Source organism: Bemisia tabaci, chromosome 3 (assembly GCF_918797505.1).
Source record: "Bemisia tabaci chromosome 3, PGI_BMITA_v3".
Classification (NCBI taxonomy): Eukaryota; Metazoa; Arthropoda; class Insecta; order Hemiptera; family Aleyrodidae; genus Bemisia; species Bemisia tabaci.
The window spans coordinates 2,102,187-2,120,023 of NC_092795.1; the positions used below are offsets into that span (position 1 = coordinate 2,102,187).

Below are 17,837 nucleotides of genomic sequence, written 5' to 3' on the forward strand. Positions count from 1 at the left end.
TTCGAATAGTCCTACTGCTCATTCTATGATGCTGAAAATTGAGGCAAAAGAACTGAAAATTTTGTTCGTTGTTTTATTTGTTTCTTTGTGGCAACCACATATCATGCGGCATATTTTCCTCTTGTTTTATTGTCTTCATTCAATTTTTTACATCTGTCCGCCAATTTTCAAAATCACAGGGTGACTGCTGGTCATAAAAATCCAAAACATCCGTGAAAAGTCAGGTACTTTGATAATGGGTCTGGAAGCCAGGAAATATGCCCCATAGATCCGGGAAAATGCTTTAAACTGTGTGTTTAAGTGATTCAGTTGAACAAATTTGTTCTTAAGAAAGTGCAAGATGAGTCCGATTCAGCAAAAGGGGTACGTGCAAAACGGGGTATGTTGGGCGCAGGGCGGATATGTTTGAGACTTGCCTTATTCATGCACCAAACAATGCCCTACCTTTTCTCAAAGTTTCAAGCTCCCCAAAAATTTTGGAGAGACGGGGAAAATTGATCAGAGGACACTGGCAACAATGCAAGTTCAGCGGAGAAGTGTGATTTGCAGAACTGAGGGGGAAGGGACGTTCTCCTTCCGAATAACGCCGTACGCGCAGTTTAAAATAGCCAATTTTTCTCCGCTCTTTTAACTGACGACCAAAGAATTTCCCCAGCATATGGTATAGAGCTAGAGCGACTACAGAGAGACTGGAACAACATATCATTTTTTCATCAAAATGAAAAAATGGCTTTTTTTGGAATCGGCCCGGACGTGAAAAAAAATGGGTCGTTTTTAGCGCTTCGGAGATGATAACTCGAACGGAAGTTGACAAAACCCTACAATGTTATACATTTTCTGAGAGCTCTTGTTGAGCTCAGAAAAAAGGTCAACAATATTATAGATAAATCAACACATTTTTATTAATAAATCAACACATTTTTATTGATAAATCAACACATTTTTATTAATAATACCTTTTTAAGGATAAATTATGACTGGAAGAATCATACAAGCAGGACTTCCTTTTTCATATATATTAGGTTAAGATGAAGAGAAAAAGTGGTCGCCACAGAGACCATTTAGCATAGCATATGTTTCAACAGCTCTCATCACGCTGAAAACGCTTGTCTAAACCGCGTTTTTCAAAACTTCTCGGTTTTTGAGTAATTAATTCGCGAAAATTTTGCTGATTTTTAACTTTGACCCCCCGCTGCGTCTCCCCAAAATTTTTGAAGAAAACTCTTGACTCTTGATTCTTGATACTTTGTGAAAAGATTGGGCATTCTTTGGTGAATAAATAGGGCAAGTTCCAAAGGTATCTGCCCCGAGCCCGTTTTGCGCGTAACCTTTTGAGAAAATTTTGAGAAGAAATTATTCTCCTTCCCTGTATAAAAATCTAAAAATGCACTGCATACCTTCATACTTCCTTAATTCAAAGACAAGTGAGTTCTTGAAAATCCAGGTCCATTGTTTTTTCTCAACATTATAATGACCTTGTACTGAAAACGTGTAATTCAAATACAGCATTTCAAAACGTTCGATCTTATTTTCTTTTTAAATGAAAAACTAATGAATTTTATTGTATCTTGAAGTCTGTTGAGGGTAATTGAGGCAGGGTAAAGTAGAATCAATTTTGGAAAAATTAACAATGAGTCTTCGTCTCTTCAAAAGTAAAGTACGCGTGAAAATAGGCAATGCTGCCTTTTGAGATATGTGTTTTCAGAATTTAGCCATCGATTTGTCAAGTGGCAAACATGTTTTTAGAATAATCAATAAGCTTTGTCTTTTCTCAAACGAAAGTTTGTTCCTTCAATCCAAGGTTCTAAAATGTTCATTAACAATTTTTTTTCATCGAAGAGTGATTTCCTAATTTTTGTTCAGAATTTAACTGGCTTTTGCTAGCAATCTGTCAAATAATTAGAATAATTTTCAATAGAAAATGCCCTGTATTTTGTGAGTGAAATTTACTGAGTCCGAAAATAAATTTTATAGTGTTAGAATGTACCTACGTTTTTTTGGCTCGAAAATGTCAGTTTTACCCAATGGCTAAGGAAAGGCCCAAATTTTGCATTAACCTATTCATTACTACCAACGGAGTATCTGCCAGCAAAACTGTACTGTTCCCGCAGCATCTATCAGCAATTATATTTTTCCCACAGCATTTGCCATTATTCAACAATGTCCATTCGGAAGTGTTCACATTTGTAGCTCTATCTGTAGAGGAAGGTCTGAACCACAACTGGATCGCATTCAGGAAAAAGGAATCAGCACGATTACAGTGTTTTCAAAATCGTGCAACTTCTTTTCTTTAAAAAAGACTTAACATATGCACAGTTTTATCATTTGCACAATTATTTTCCTTTAAAATTAACAATTTTTTGGTGGGAATCAAAAACTTTTTGCTATTCTCAGAGATTTTGAGGATAATTGTGAAGGAGCAGCATTTTTACAACACTGTAATCGCGCTGGTTCCTTCTTGCTAAATGCAATCCAACTATAGGTCCCTTACAACAAAGTGCACTCCGAATTTTTTTGCATACAACCAATTTCAATTCTAGAGCTTGCGCTCCCAAAATCTAGCCTGGTTCTCGAAGAGTTAAGATATTCTTCAAACAGTTGATTCATTTTATCCGACCCCTACTAAAGATACACCTGTGTTTTTCAGGTAAGCTTAATTCTGCAACAAGTGGAGCGCGACACTCCCTGGTCAAGAGTTCAGAGAGGTATCAACGAATCAACAGAAGTAGACTCAAGTCTTGACTCCTCCAGTTCAGAGGAGTCAGAAGAAAGCGAAGAAAGTTGGGAATCTGGTGAGTAGCTTAAATTTCAGTCATCACTCTCCATCTAATTAATACATGATTCGTTTTATAATCTGTGACCGTTTACGAAAAAGAGACCCTAGTCCACAGACGCAAAATTTTTAAAAGTGATTTGTGTCTAATTAAGTGATAAATAAGAGAAAACAAAGGTTGACCAAGGCTACAAATAAAACTTGTCAAAAAAGGATTAACTGGTGAAAGGAGCCAAATGGAGAGGTCAAACATGAAGTGGAAACTTTGAAAGCTCATATCTTTGTTGATACAAACGGAGAAGTTTGAAAGTGGCCAATATTCATGGCTTAGTAAGATATTCTCATCTTTCCTGTGAGAAACACCCTTGAAAATGTGATGAAACTAACATAAAAATTCTCGGTTTTAGATCAAAATTTCATTTCCTCTTCCAGTGGTTTGTTTCACTGTGGGTTGTATCAAAAATCAACTTCCCAAATCGAGTCCAAAAATAAGTTTTTGAGATTTCTACAAAAGACACTCTTTAATGCCTTGAAAAATTAGCTTTGAGCAGTTGTATCCATTTTTTCTGTGGACTGCCTATTTAATACCTTGAATACGGCAAACTAGACTTTTTGACTGTTTATTCTTTGATTTTAGACTCTCTCAAAACTATATTTTTGAACTGCAAGCTACTAACAGATGTACCTGGCATTTTTGGCAATCTGGAATCAATTGTTCCACTTAGAGTTTTTGTGGACTATGGTCCCTTTTTCTGTGTACTGACTCATTTATAATTTAAATAATGGGGCAAGTATTTGTGAAAATTTCAATTGGTGGAAAGATGATAAAATCTCTTAACTTGATTTGACTCTCTAGTTTCCAAATGGTCCTAATTGTGGGAAATCAAGTCTTGTTACTCTTCTTGAATGTGCCGTCTTTTTATTCTTTGATTCTTAGTCTCTGTTTCCCACGCTTCTCTTAAGTAAATCTGCTGTTGGCATGTTGGTAAGGTCTGAAAACAAGCATCGTCTGTACATGAGTTCCTCCCAAAATTTCACACAAAAAATAATGGATTAGGAAGTTTAAAGATCAGCTCAAGTTAGATATTCACATACACAACCGGTCCATCGCAAATTTCAGCAAGAGCAAAAATTAGAGTTACGCCATGAAAAAATGACTTAAAAATCACAATAAGTGCAGTAGTAAAGTTTTAAATGCACTCTTACTTCATAATCTGTGCGGAAACTTCATACATTTTTGAGATTTTTGTCTCCAAAAGCGTAATGCAGTTAACAAGCAATTTGATATCGATGGGTCCCCGCGGTTTCACAACTCAGCACAACACTAAAAAAATGGTGAGACCTTGTGACGCAGTTCTTTGAATCAAACAGAAGACAATAGCAGTACCTCCCCTCCTTGTGTATTTTTAGGAAAAAGGGAAAATTACAGCATTGCATAAGAACCTCATACAGAACCGTTTAATAGCATTTTTCACAAAAGAACCAAATCCGTAGACTTATAAAATATTGTCTTTGACCGAAGTTAAAAAGAAGGTTTCTATTTGATAAAAGCTTCCCAATCAGCACCTATCAATACCATAGTTTTTTGGTAGAATCAAAAGTACTTGAATATGGCTTTGTTGTTGTTGTCCATTGGAATGACAGGCCTATCAGACCCTTGAAGATTCCTTGTGCCATTTCTACGGTATTTCTTGACTCAGAGCGTCTGTCAAAACCTAGCATTAAGCAGTTTTTTGTGAAAGTTGCACCTCGGTCATTCTATATGAAACCTGCTAGCCTCATAAACTACCAATTCAAATTTTGACCATATTTTACCATTGACCTTATTTTAGACTCACAGTATTATAAATTGAAAATTAAGTTGTCAGCGAAAACAACGTCAAGCATGACTTTCTCTCGAAACAGCTTGTCTGGTATGGGAATGATACCAGATGATAGGTTGCCTAAGAGGGTTCTGGGCTGAATTTCCAGTGGTAGAAAACATATAAGATGCCCTACCAAATTGTGGATTGACGGCATGAGGCAGAAAATGAGGAAATACGAATTGCCAAAGAAGCTCTGGCAGGATCGCCACCTGTGGCGGTTGGGTGTCGCCAAGCGCACGGGAGCGCTATGAAGCGGCCATGTTAGTAAAGTTTGAAGCTGCACCTCGGGAATAAAGAGGTTTTCAAAAATTTAGGGATAAAATATGAGGCAACTTGGAGGTTCACTTGATAATCGAGCTAGGTTGGAGAATGTTAGGTCAATGGAAAAACGCCTCTCATTTACCATTTTTCCCTGATTTTCTTTTTCTATCATCGATGACATATGAAGTAAGACTTACATGCTCCTTTCAGCCTGTTAACATTGCCCTTTTACTTTATTTATTTGCCAACTACATCATTCTTATACCACTTTCGTCCTTCAGCATGACTTTTCATTGTCTTATCATTTAATTTAAAAAATTCCCTTAGGAGTATGTGAAAATAAAATGTATTTCAAGCAATGAAGGAATGACATCAGATGAAGAATTTGAACTATACTTCTCGAAAAAATAATTGATTGGAAGGAAGAAGAAAACTTCTGAAGCCCATGACATTGCCGGTACCCTTGTTTCAAAATGGCTATTGAAAGTCCGATTTTTCCAGTGTTAACAGGATCTTTTTCAATACAGGAATGCATTGTAAGGAAAATGTTACACTTGAATACGCTGCAATATTGGTTGAGAACCAAGCCATACTTAGACAGAGTTCAAGTCAAAGAACTCCACATGTTTTTGACCAGCCTAAAATTCAAAATTCAGCTTCCCAGTTTTTTGTCATCCATTTTTTATACATTGCCTCAAATACATTATTATTTTTTTTTTTTTCCTATTCATTTTTACTCACTTGATGTTCAGGTCCGCAATCCATCAACAATAAATTTCAGGATTTACTTTTCAATTAGCCTAAGGAAGAAATATTTTTTTGACATCATTTTAAATTTTTGAGGAGATCCAATCCTTAGTAATAGAGAACTTGTTGAAGTCTGAAATTTTATGGATTTGATTTGTGAATATAAACTACTGAGTGAACTAAGCTTGAGCATATCCTTGGTTTCTTCATCATACAATTATTAGAGGCGTTATGACAGAATGATCTAATCTGCTGAAATACATCTATTTTAATGGGAAATTCTGCCGCATAGCGGTGAATTTTTTTGCTTTATTAATCGCCTGATAGATAGCCCTCACTTCAGTCGAAGATAGATCATTTTTGTGAGGAGGAGGAGGATAGGAAAAAAGTGCAGTGGGTTGGCCTTGTCTTGAGTTCTTCAAGTTAGTTCATTTTCTACTTGGCAGGAGTGCATACTACCACCTCTTGCCTCTTACATTTTCATTGTATGTGTCATTTATCGAGTGTGCAGTTTCAATTGGTTTGTGCAATTCCTACAAAAGCAAAAATGTCACATTTCTGTTGCGATCAACTTTTCAAAGATTTTAAGGTTCTTATCAGCCTTTTCAACCTGAAATCCGTGACAAAATCTCAAAAATGTTGAGCAAATCTTGCTTTGACCTCAACTGACCTAGGGTTGAAACTTGCCACAAGCTCCATGCTTCTCATCCATATCCTCGTGTAAGAGAGATCAAGTTAGTATTCCTAATCTGTTAGAGCAATGATCAAATCTTCACAAATGAGGAGATTTTACCAAGATGGTTAACATCTCCATCATTAGAACATCCTGCTTGTGAAATAGCGATGCTTGTCTCATACAATTCGTTTAGTAGTCACAATTTGGTGCCCTTGATATTCCTCCAGAGATATTGCTATAATGCTCCGGAGTGAATGAATTAAACAGGGTGGAGTGATTAGATTAGTTTTACTGTATCCGCACATTCAACAGTCTGAAGTTTAAGTGTAATTTTTGAGGTTGACTATTTGTAAAATCTCTTCAGTAAAATATGTGTTAAGGTATGGCAATTCAGAACATTGACTCTAATTTTGTAAACTGCTTAATTTTCTCAAAACTGATAAAGAAGATGGCAGGACTTACAAGTATACTGGTTTTTCTGTAGCTCTCAGATGGATTGAACTATTATTTTCATTTTAGCATTACTAATCCACCACATAACAAGGAAGGGTCTGGAATGTCTATTTAGAATCCAAAACAGCACATTTCATATTGTTTTCATCAAGAGTTCAAGAGAATTTTCATAGCTGAAAACTCATTTTTAAAGTTGTTTCAGAATGTTAAGTACCCTACTCAATTGTTATCAAGTAACTTCTGCCATGTTTTTCTTCAAAATCGTGAGAAATTGAAAAATATTTTGAGCAAAGTTCTGGTGGCATTGGTGTCAGTTAAAGTTTTTAATAAATTACTAGGTTTTTGTGAAGAATACAGTCTTTTCCGCTGCTGCGGAATTTTTTTAGAAAGCGAAAGCTGTGACAGATGTAAAAACTTCATTTTCCCCTAAACCCTTGTGCCTAGTTTCGAAACCTGTAACTCATTTTAAGAGAAAAATGTAATAAAAAACAAAATAAATATAAAGCACCGTTTTGTATGTTTTAATTCAAAGGACCACATCGGTGGCCAAAGTGCAGAACCACGTATGAGTATCTCCATTTTGATATTTCAAAATTTCTGCTCTTATGCTATTTATTCGAAGAAAAACAAGTTGACTTCATACCTTGAAATTTATATAGAATATTTTGCTGTTAAAGAAGGAATATCAAGAAAATTTTCAAGAAATTATGTTGACTAGTTTTCCAAAGAAAACATTAAGTATGACAGGAAGTCTACAACGTTGCTATCGGAGGTATGTGGTTTCGCACTTTGGCCATTTATATAATAAAATAATACAGGTTGAAAGGTAAAGTTTCTGCATGAGGATATGGTCTTCGTAAAAATAAGAGTAGTTGCCAACCCATCAGCAACATTTAAATAAGTGTATTATTTTTGAAGACAAAAAATTGTCCAACAAGTTTGGTTCCATAAAGCTGTCCCCCCCCCCCCCCCCCCCCATTTGTGAAAAAAACAATAAGCATCTCAAATTTTGGATGGTCGTCATTTTTACGTAAGTTAGTATTAGGTCACTAATTATCATGTGACTCTATGATGGTTCATCATGCTGAAAATTGACTTGTATCTACAACCCAATATTTTCTCCATCATGATGGGGTTTTTTTTTTTTTTTTCAAATATGTCTCTTTTTTATTTAACCATGTGGCACTGAAATAAGTTTAGTGTAAAAATTATCAGGAACTTCTCTCCAAACTTGTAAGATCATTGCTGAGATGGTTTGATGAGATTTTTCATAGCAAGCATTATTTATATCTCGGGTAATAGTTGAAATTAGCCAGATCATCTCTGGGTTTTTTTTTGTGAAATCACGGCTCCAAAAAGCAATGTAGCTTTTAGTGCCAAGCCGTGCCTTGGCTGAGAACACTTGAGAGGTCGACGTGGCATGGTTGAATCATATTCAACATCATCAGGGAAATCACAGCAAAAAAGTCCTATTATCAAGCTGGGAGAGTCATATTGTTTTGACTTCGTGTTGTGCAAGAGATTCGTGTTCATTCATCGAAAAAGGACATTAGCCCCCAAAAATTGCAAATTGAGACTTTGAAAAGTCAGGAATAAATTGAGAAATGCCGTCATTATACTTTGATGTTTTTCATTTTGTTTGTTCTTCAAAATAGTTTAGTTTGCACTTTTTTTCTTCTTTTTTTTTGAAAGGAAGGGAGGGGAGGCAGGTCTGGACTTTAAACCAGTTATGTCTCATGAACAAGTTCGTTATTGCCCAAAATTATTGAAAATTCTGGGATTAGTCATTTTTGAGGGTACAAAATCTTCAGAGATCAGAGACAAGTCATACAATTTAAAAATGAAGGAAACTCATCACTCCTAATAAACTCGAAAAATGTAAAACTATTTCTACGCGTGACAGCTCTCAGTCCAGGAACTGTAGTTTTGAGAAATAGAAATCTAAAATTATTATTTCTATGTGAGAGGCCTAAAATTGTCGGATTAAAATTGGTACAAAAGTGAACTTAACCAATTGCAATTTATTTTATATGAGATTTTATATTGAATTATAATTGAAATATATATTGAAAATATTTTAAATTGAAAAGTCGGATTCTGATCTCATACTTAATTTGAAACAAATCCCCAATCTTGAACTTTACCTTGGTAAATTCAGGTCCTATTTCGGTGAATGATCTCTTACATAAATAAAATCAGTGACCCAGACTTGAGTGTAATATGGGTCCACGTCACCATAACGTGGGACACGTCAGCATAATATTAAATGCAAAAGGTAGTTTTTCTTTTAGGTCTTTTAATGTAGTTAGGAAATGTGTTTTAAATAATTGCTGTATGAAATGAATTCCGTTTCTAAGAAAGGTGGGTAATGTGTGTGTTTTAGAAGTGGGCGTCCAAGTTGGGTGCTACCAGTTGCTGTCAGAAGCAGACAAAGGAATTACTCAATCATTATCATCATAGTAAGCATCACCTCAGCAACACTGCGCTTTGAGTCCATGACACTATTTTAATTTATTGATAAGCATTATTTGTGCAGTTAACTCATTTCAGGAGATGCAGAACGAGCAATGTAAAAAGACTATCTGATTCCGAATTAAAAAAATTCATGATTAAAGTTGTCCAAATTGAACAATTCTCAACTGAGGTCTTGCCTTGCTAAAAATGGAGGTTCTGCTATCCTTAATTTTGGCTCTTACCAGCCAAAAATTTGTGCATGTGTGCGTCATTTTAAAAGCAACACATTAACGACCATGATTGAGTTCTACTTTTTTAAGCTGTATGTAACTCCTCAAGCGAACCTCATCTGAATGGCACTTCGCAATGATTGCTAAATTTTTAGGTCAAGCTGTATTCCCCCTGTCAAGGCCTCTCCTCTTTTTACAATCTTAAAATTTCAAGTGAGAAATGATGTGTAGCAGAGGTGATATAATTCAATATTATGAACTCTTGGTTCATATCAGAAATGAAAATTACCGCTGAAAGATAGACTGAAAATTAATTTTTTGTGATTTCTCAATCCCAGCTTTTCAAGTACAGTTGTTCAACAGTTCATACACATATTCATGAAAAATTTTCAAGCTCACTTTCTTTACTGATCATATGTTAACAGAAATTTCTTGCGCCAGTGGCTGTTAGAAACACTATCAGTAGAATGATTCAGAAATTTTACCAGAACGTTTGTTATTATAAATGGCCTTTTACATTGCTCGCGTCTAGACTCAGTTTGTGTACGTTTAATGCTGACTATACCATTTTATGTACAGTGTTATAAACAGCCTAGTGGACTGCAAAAGTTTCAGAACGTTAAGTTATGCCACCGTTATTTTCAGGAGAAAATTTTATCGTGAACCGCATCGGTTCTTATGTATGAATGTTAAGGGTAGTATTAATTCTTGAAGGATCCAAGCAAATTTTAATGCAGCAAATACTTTAATGTATATTTTGTGTGCCCATCAAATCCTCCCACAGCGATGGTAAATTAGTTACGTGTTGAAAGGTCCAATTCTCCAGTCTTAATTGTTTGCTTACTCATCAATTCACTTTAATAAGTGTCAATCTCTGGTGAGGTCGTTCAATTTACTAGGGTAAAGTTCACAACTACTTAATGAACACTAACCAATCAGTTTGAAGTTCACACAGTATTTTTCTGGTAGAAAATGATCTCTATTATATATTTTGAGTGACTCAAATTTTTGAGGTTTGCATCATCACATCTATTCTCTGATATTAAGTCCGTGCATTTTGCAGAGAAGCTTTTTTTTTAATACCCCAGATTTTTAATTATTGAGAATGGCATGAAAATTAACGAAAAGTTGGAAGCATTAAAAGAATTTTTCAGCAGGCCGCTTACTGAAAGTTAAAATCAATGCAATAAGACATCGATATGCAATATATTGCAAGGTTAAGATAGGGATTTGTCTATTCTTGTTGTTCTGATTAAGTTTCAATAATCGAGCCGCAGGGAAACAACCATATTTTCCTCTCTCAGCTAAGTGATTTAGAATAGTCTATGTAAGGTACCAATAGCCTCTGTGTATCATTTGAAGTTACACAAAAGTGTAAGAAGTTGATCGAATGAAACGGTGATTAACTGTAGGTAATTCTTTTAGCCAATAGCCTAAAAAGGTCCTTGAGGTCTCTTTAAGTCAAATTTCGTATAATTTGTACCAGAATTAACTTTTGATGAGGAAGAGACCCTTTAGCTGCATTTAAGCTGCATGTAAGAGCCAACAAATAGCTCAGTTGCGTCAGTGAGCTCTCGAAGAGTTCCTTTTTAATATAAGCAGCCACTCTATGAAGAAACACTGAAGAATAAAAGCACGGTTCGAATTGTTTTAATGTTTAATCCCTCTAATTTTTCATCCTTATTTTCAATTAATCTTGTCATCAAGTACGAATTAGCAGCTATCATTTCTCTGACTTAATGTCAATTTTAATTCTCAGCACATTTAAACTGTAAGGAAATGTTGATTTTTAGTGGAGAAGTATTCAAAATTCTTTTCAATTTTCTGCAATTGTTTATCTTTACCTCATATCAATGGCCAAAGTGAGAAACCAAGTATCCCCATCGCGGCGTTTTGAAATTTCTGCTCCTATTTTATTTTTTTTGAAGAGATAAAAGTCAACTTTGCGGTTTAAAATTTTGCCAGAATAGCCTGCTTACAGAAAAAAAGGGGGGGGGGGGGGAAGGAAAGAAAAAAAATCAAGGAAGTTTTCAAAAAAGTACCTTGCCTAATTTTCTTTAAAAAATAAAAGGAAAAAAAAAAGAAACTGAGTATGACAGGAAGTCTGCAACGTCACGAACGAAGATAAGTGGTCTCGCACTTCAGCCATCGATATGAAATTAGAAGTTTTTTATGGACTGAAAACATAGTAAAGTACATGCCACGCCAACAATCGAAATTGTAAATAAGGTTTCCTGTATTTTCTAAGTTGTGTTTGTAAAAAAATATTTTCCTAATTTTTAAAATACTCCCCCTTCTCTGTCCTTTCCTGTGAATCAAACAGAAGAAGATATTTTTGAGCTGTATTTTTTTAAGTTTATTTTGAGTCATTTTCAAGGTGTATTAATTGCCCAGAAATCGACTCGATACATTAATGAAACTTTTCATCTTGAGGGAATTGTCAATAAAGTGCCACTAGACAGAGTTTGAACTGATAGGAAACCTCTCTTGTTTCCTCTTCAAAATTTTACATAGGAAGCGATTCACACAATGGAAGGTTCAGAAACCATCTTCTAAACAAGAAATTGACTTCTTTAACACAGATCAAATGAAAGTTAGATAGTAGAAATGACGTAATTTGTATTTTTGCTATTTAACCAATCTTATCGCGAACACTTGTATCTTGCATAGGAGTAGGAGTTGATTTTCGGACTTCCTGTTGTGTGAATTGGTATCCTTGTGAAACTTCGAAGAAGGAACATGTTGCATGGTGCTTCAATTCATGCTTTTTCTAGAGGCTCTTTCACCTCTGCTGTTCCCGATTTTTCAAACGAGACTTCCGTTTGCCGAGATAAATCTTGTCATGAGTCTTAAATAGTAATGATGAATTTATATGTGACAATTAGTAATCTGTGATACAGGAATCAAGACAAGAAATATGATCTTTCAGGAATGTGTCTCTTAAATTTTATGTAATAATAGCATTAATTTCCGAATAATCATTGGAAAAGCATTGGATTCCAGCCATTGCACTGGATGTAACTGTCTGTACATATAAGGATGAAAGCTTGTCTGATTGCGACTGTCTATTTGCGAGCGTGGCTGTTTTTGTGTTGATTCATCTATTTATATACCAATAATTTTGTAAATAAAATAATGTGTAACAAAAATTTACTCCTGCTTATTGCGTTAATTGACTAAGAAATTTTAACAATTGACTATCTCTATTTAAGACCCCCTCCCCCCTCCTTGCAATTGTTTTGTGAATTATCCTTTCGGAAAGGGCAAAAAAATAAAATTCTAGGGGGAAGCAATAAGTCGTGATCTCAAGTTTTGTGGATACCTTTGGTTTTCAAATTTGTTCTCTCATGAAAAAACATCAATTTGGAGCAATGTGAGTTGCATTAGTTTGATTCGCTTCTCAAGGAGACATTAGATCACTATCAACAGCTTGAATGATTTAGCCAGCCACACAAGCTAACCTCAGATCCGCTTGATAGTGACAGTAGCGTTAATTAGAACTAGCTATACAAATATGATGGAGGGCCGGCAAGTAAATCTTGGAAAAATCATTTTTTAAAACCCCAAAGGCTTGCAAAAATTGTAGTTACTATCTATTATCAGTTCAATTGCCATTGCTGTATCATTCTTATTTCCGTGGAGGAAATTTTTGTAGCATAGGAAAAAAGAATCCGAAACAACATTTTTGGAAAAATCAGGTTGTTTGCATTCTTGCTTTTGCCAGGAATGAAATACCAAATTCCAGAAATTGCAACTAACCTTGCAAGCAACGGAGACACATTTTCATGTGATACTCGACTTTTAAAAAGCAAATCATGTTCTTCTGGCTCCAAGTTCCACTCATGTAGGCTCTTAATAGATTTTTCCCACAATTCGGTATACCTGTCGAATAGCAAATTTATAGGACAAGGCTATAATTTTGGTGGCCAAAAAATTCTGCCTTACAATATTGCAAGAAGCATATTCTAAGTCTAGGTTATTGCAAGCAGCATATTAAAATTCTCTGTCGGAATTTAGCCTTGAAGAAGGGACCGAGGTGTCCCGAAACGCGTCGGCTTTTTAATTTTATTTTGTGAGTTTGAGTTTTTTAATTTTCCGATTCTTCTCTGTTTTCTCATTTAATTAGCTCACAGTTTGTTACCTCGGTTTTTTCCGTTAGTTTCGTTTGTTTTCGACTCTTTCGGTTCGTGAGCATATTCTAAGTCTAGGTGTGTGTACAGTAATAGTAAGACTCGGTATTTAAATTACTCTCAAAGAAAGAGAAACCTACTGCTCAAGGCACCATGAGGAAAAATCATTTGAAATCTACTCTTTAGGAAGTATATCTAACTACCCGACAGAAATTTGTAAATGAAAAAAAAGTAAAAAGTAACTTAGCACACAAAATGTGGTTAAGGTGGTAATGTCAGCAATAAAAAAAATGCAATAGATTTGAGAAAATTAATAATGCTCAAGCTTCAGATGACAAGGAGAGATAACAAGGAGATCATGATGTATGTTCTGTGACATGTTTATGAACTTGTTAAGGTCCTTGGAACCAAGAATCAACTTTGTCTATAAGCTTTCCAGCTGTCAAGCATTGTTCTTATTAGATCAGATAAGTAATGGTAGAAGAAAATAATTCTTGATGTTTTACAGGGAATAAGTTTTCTTCTTTCTGAACACCATTTGTAGACAAATAATGTAGTGGTCTCAAAAAACTTGCACACCTTATCAGGAGAAAAATTTCCTACTTTCATAAATGAGAAAGCAGAACAAATTTTACAAAGATTTCAATATTGTTTCTAAGAATTTCTCGTTTTAGTGTTTGTTGTCAATTGCATTCTGTTTACTTCGCAAAGAATCTGCGATTTAGTGCTGGCTGTCCAAGCTCAAACCGACCGTGTACCTACTTTGACACGAACTCTTTAAAACGTAAAACAAAAATTTTTAGTTCAGATTATTCTTTTAGCTCAACAATAAAGTAATGGTCAGTCCATTTTATTGTAGAGATTGCCGTGTGCCGTCAGTGAATTAGACATTCAAACATACGCATATGTCATATTAGCTATAAAAAAGAGGAGTCTCTCTAGATTGTTGATTTCAATGTACAAATTTCATTTGTTTTCATATTTGCAACGAATTGACAAGAGTTAACCAGAATGTATTTGGTTGTTTTGCCCGAGTGGGTCACTTGAAATCGAAAAGTTTTATTGTTGCCACCTTAATTAATGTAAATGCTTGCTATTGCCTCTCTCTTCAAAGAAAACCTTTGCTATCCTGTTCTTTACATGGTGTTGAGAATTTCTTAATGATTCAATTGTTGACAGGAATTTTTCTCTTCGTAAGCTGACTGCACTGTGCGCGCTAAGGTATCAATGTATGTTGAGTTGTATAGACGGACTTTCCTCTCTCAAAAGCTTATCCTCCTTTGAAAGCTGTCTCTCAAATCCTTTTTACGTTAATGTTCCTCGCAAAAGGTGGTGTGTTCTCAAATCTTCTTTTTCAATGGGATAATGGCTAACTAATTTTCCTTATCTTTAATTTATGATTGGTTCAAGTGTAGTTGGGTTGCTGCGAATATTTTTTAATGTTTCATTATTTGTGCTGAAGTTGGTTACTGAGTGAAAATTGAGCACCCATGAAAAATTGATAATTTTTCAGGGTGCTTTTTCAGCCGGTAAGTAGAACAGGATTAATTTTTTTGTCTACATTGTTTTTTAATTTTTAATGTTTGGTGTATACTTTTTATTTTTTATAATACATTACATGTATAGCTTTGGTGTCTAGATTATTATTACAACTATTGTTGTTTGAGTTATAGCTTACTCAGAAGAATTAGTTTTGCAACTAATTAATTAATTTAGGAACATAGGACTGTCCTTCACATCAGGGGTGCAGAATCTTCCAAGCTTCCACTTTTTCCTTCGCCCGCCCGCGGGCTTTCCACATTTTTTTTTCATCGGTTTTCCACTAAGTTTTCCACCTTATTAAAAAAAAGATGACCTTTTTTCTGTATATCGTCGACTTTTGACAGATGACCCTTCAAAATTTTCCCTCCCACATTTTTGGGGCTTTTCCAACGGGCATTTTCTGCACCCCTGCAGTTCACATGTAGACTTCGTACATTAGTTGTCATTTGGTAAGATTGCTACGAGTGGGAGTTGGAGAGAGCGCACGGAAGCGCCGTAAAAACGGTGAATAATATACATACATTATAGTCAGCTCTGTACATTCTGTTGATCAGGTAAAATTAATAGAAAGTGAAATCTTACTTCTCACTCCATTATTTTTCGTCATATCAAATCGGTCATTTCAAAGTTTCTTTATCAAGACTTTTTCCCTTTGTCAACTTAATCTGAATACAGGTGGCTGTATTCATGGTATGGTCTTTTAATCTAAGTTCCTCTGTGCAACAGAAACTAACGATTTAAAAGGGAAACTTGCAGTTGGATGGGGCACCTCAGAATTATTCTTCGTACATTTTTTAAATTAACCCACTAAAGATCGGGTGCATTTAACAAAAAAAAGTATCTAGGTGGGAAGTGTTGTGAAGTACTTCTGGGTAATAGTTCATAACTGGTAATGTAACAATGGCCAATCTAGGAAATCATGCATTTCAACTTGCAAGGTTGCAGCCCTTCTATTCTGCCGTGTTAAGAAAGAACGCCGTATGAACATTCAAGAGTTGCCAAATTTCCTTCGATAAAATGTTCATATTTGAGGAAAGTTATGAACATTTTTCCTTGAAATTTTCAAAAACTTTTGGTGAAATTATGAGCAAAATTATCTGAAAAATTGAAAAGAAAATATTCTTAAGTTTACCAGCAAATTCAAGTTTTATCAAAGGAAATTTGGCAACGCCTGGAGGTTCATACGGCGTTTTTCCTTAGCACGGCAGTGTTATGCTTCACTTTCTAGTCGGATAATTTATCAATGCAGTTACTTTAAAATTTCCATAATTTTTCTTCTGCATTCGGTGAATAACCTGTGTAACTAAGAGGGTATTAAGTCAGTTTGTTTACCCCTGAACAAATAAAGTAGAAGCGATAATTTTGAAATTATTTAATTAAGGTTTATAAGAGTAGAGGAGGATGAAAAGAAAGATCTAAAGGACGGAACCCAGAGCTTGCGGAAACAGCTGAAGACTCCATTTAAAGCCAGAGCCAGTTGAGGGTTTTGAACCACCTGCAAACAGACCTCTCTCTTGTGAGGCAATTCTTCTTGTTGAACACATCACTCAAAAATCGTAAATCTACATTGCAACTCGAGAAAAATCCTCTGTTCACTTCAGGCTGAGCTCTGTCCTTTTCTGTTTAGTATACACGTATATCGACTATATTTTTGAGCCATTTCTGGCTCCTCCATTCAAGCATTTATATCTACGTAAATAAACTAGTGGCTTATTAGTTTTGTTGCCTTGTCTCTATGTTTACCCCTGCTTTGTCACAGTAAAAAGTTGCACTTCCGAAGGTGCGACAAATATCAACTAACCTAATATTTGGAGGGGTTTGAAGGACAAGAAGCGTAAGTGCGGTTCTTCAAAAAATCGAGACGTCAATAATTTCAAGTCAAACTAGTCTTAATGCATTTTCTGTGAACAATTCGCTCCCAAACTACAATTTTTTAACATAAAAAAGTTAGTTTGAACTTTCTTTCCGCCATAAGGATCCATGTAATTTCGAAACTTCAAACCTGTATTTCTCAAGATTGCAAAAACTGCACTTTTCCGCCTTGTCGTCCAAGCCAATGGTAGCACCAAGTAGGGTCCTTGAAGAATTCCAAGACCAACTGAGAGGAAAAGAAGAAGTGAAATCAAATTGTGGAATATTTTGTTTCTTACTTGATAGTGTGTGATTATTTAATTTAATGTATTTGTCTAGTTGTTAATTGTTGTCAATTACTACCTTTACTCTATTTGAATACTTTATCTCAAACCCAAGTAAAGAGATATGCATTTTCCTTAAAACAGTCAAAATAGAGGGAGACCCCTTGTGCCTTAAAATTTCTAATTTTGCATTAAATTATTTGAGAATACTTGTGATCAAGCGCAGAAAAATAGCATGAAATTCAGTCCCACAAGTATAATTCTTTTTTTTTTAAGATAAAGTTTAATGTCTATCTCTATATAGCCTCAAACAGAAATTATTGTTCCTGTTTTGTTGTCAAAAGTTTGATGGACCTCAGATTTATTATTGATCAATTTGATCCTCATGAATTTTTACCTATAACTTTAGTCTCTTTTCTTTTTTTCAGGTGAATCAACGCATCTGTAGTAATTTTTGACTAAGTGGCAGCTTTGTTTGTGAGCCAGTTGGAAATCCCCTATCCATGGTACGATCATAATCAAATTTTTCTTAAATGTTCATCTAGCCTTATCAAACAGATGTTTAGTGAAC

General features: G+C 35.0%; 1 protein-coding gene across 6 annotated transcripts in view; it reads left to right on the plus strand.

Annotated features, from left to right (window-relative positions):
- The window catches only part of Pten (phosphatase and tensin-like protein), a 36,321-nt gene that overhangs the window by 14,716 nt on the left and 3,768 nt on the right, over nt 1-17,837 (plus strand). For 4 of the 6 annotated variants that reach the window (XM_072297646.1, XM_019054433.2, XM_019054435.2 and 1 more), the window contains 2 exons: nt 2,648-2,792; nt 9,159-12,608. In XM_072297646.1, coding sequence (XP_072153747.1) covers nt 2,648-2,792; nt 9,159-9,235 — 222 coding nt within the window. In that variant the 3' untranslated portion in view covers nt 9,236-12,608. The other 2 variants (XM_019054437.2, XM_019054436.2) reach the window with 2 other exon arrangements.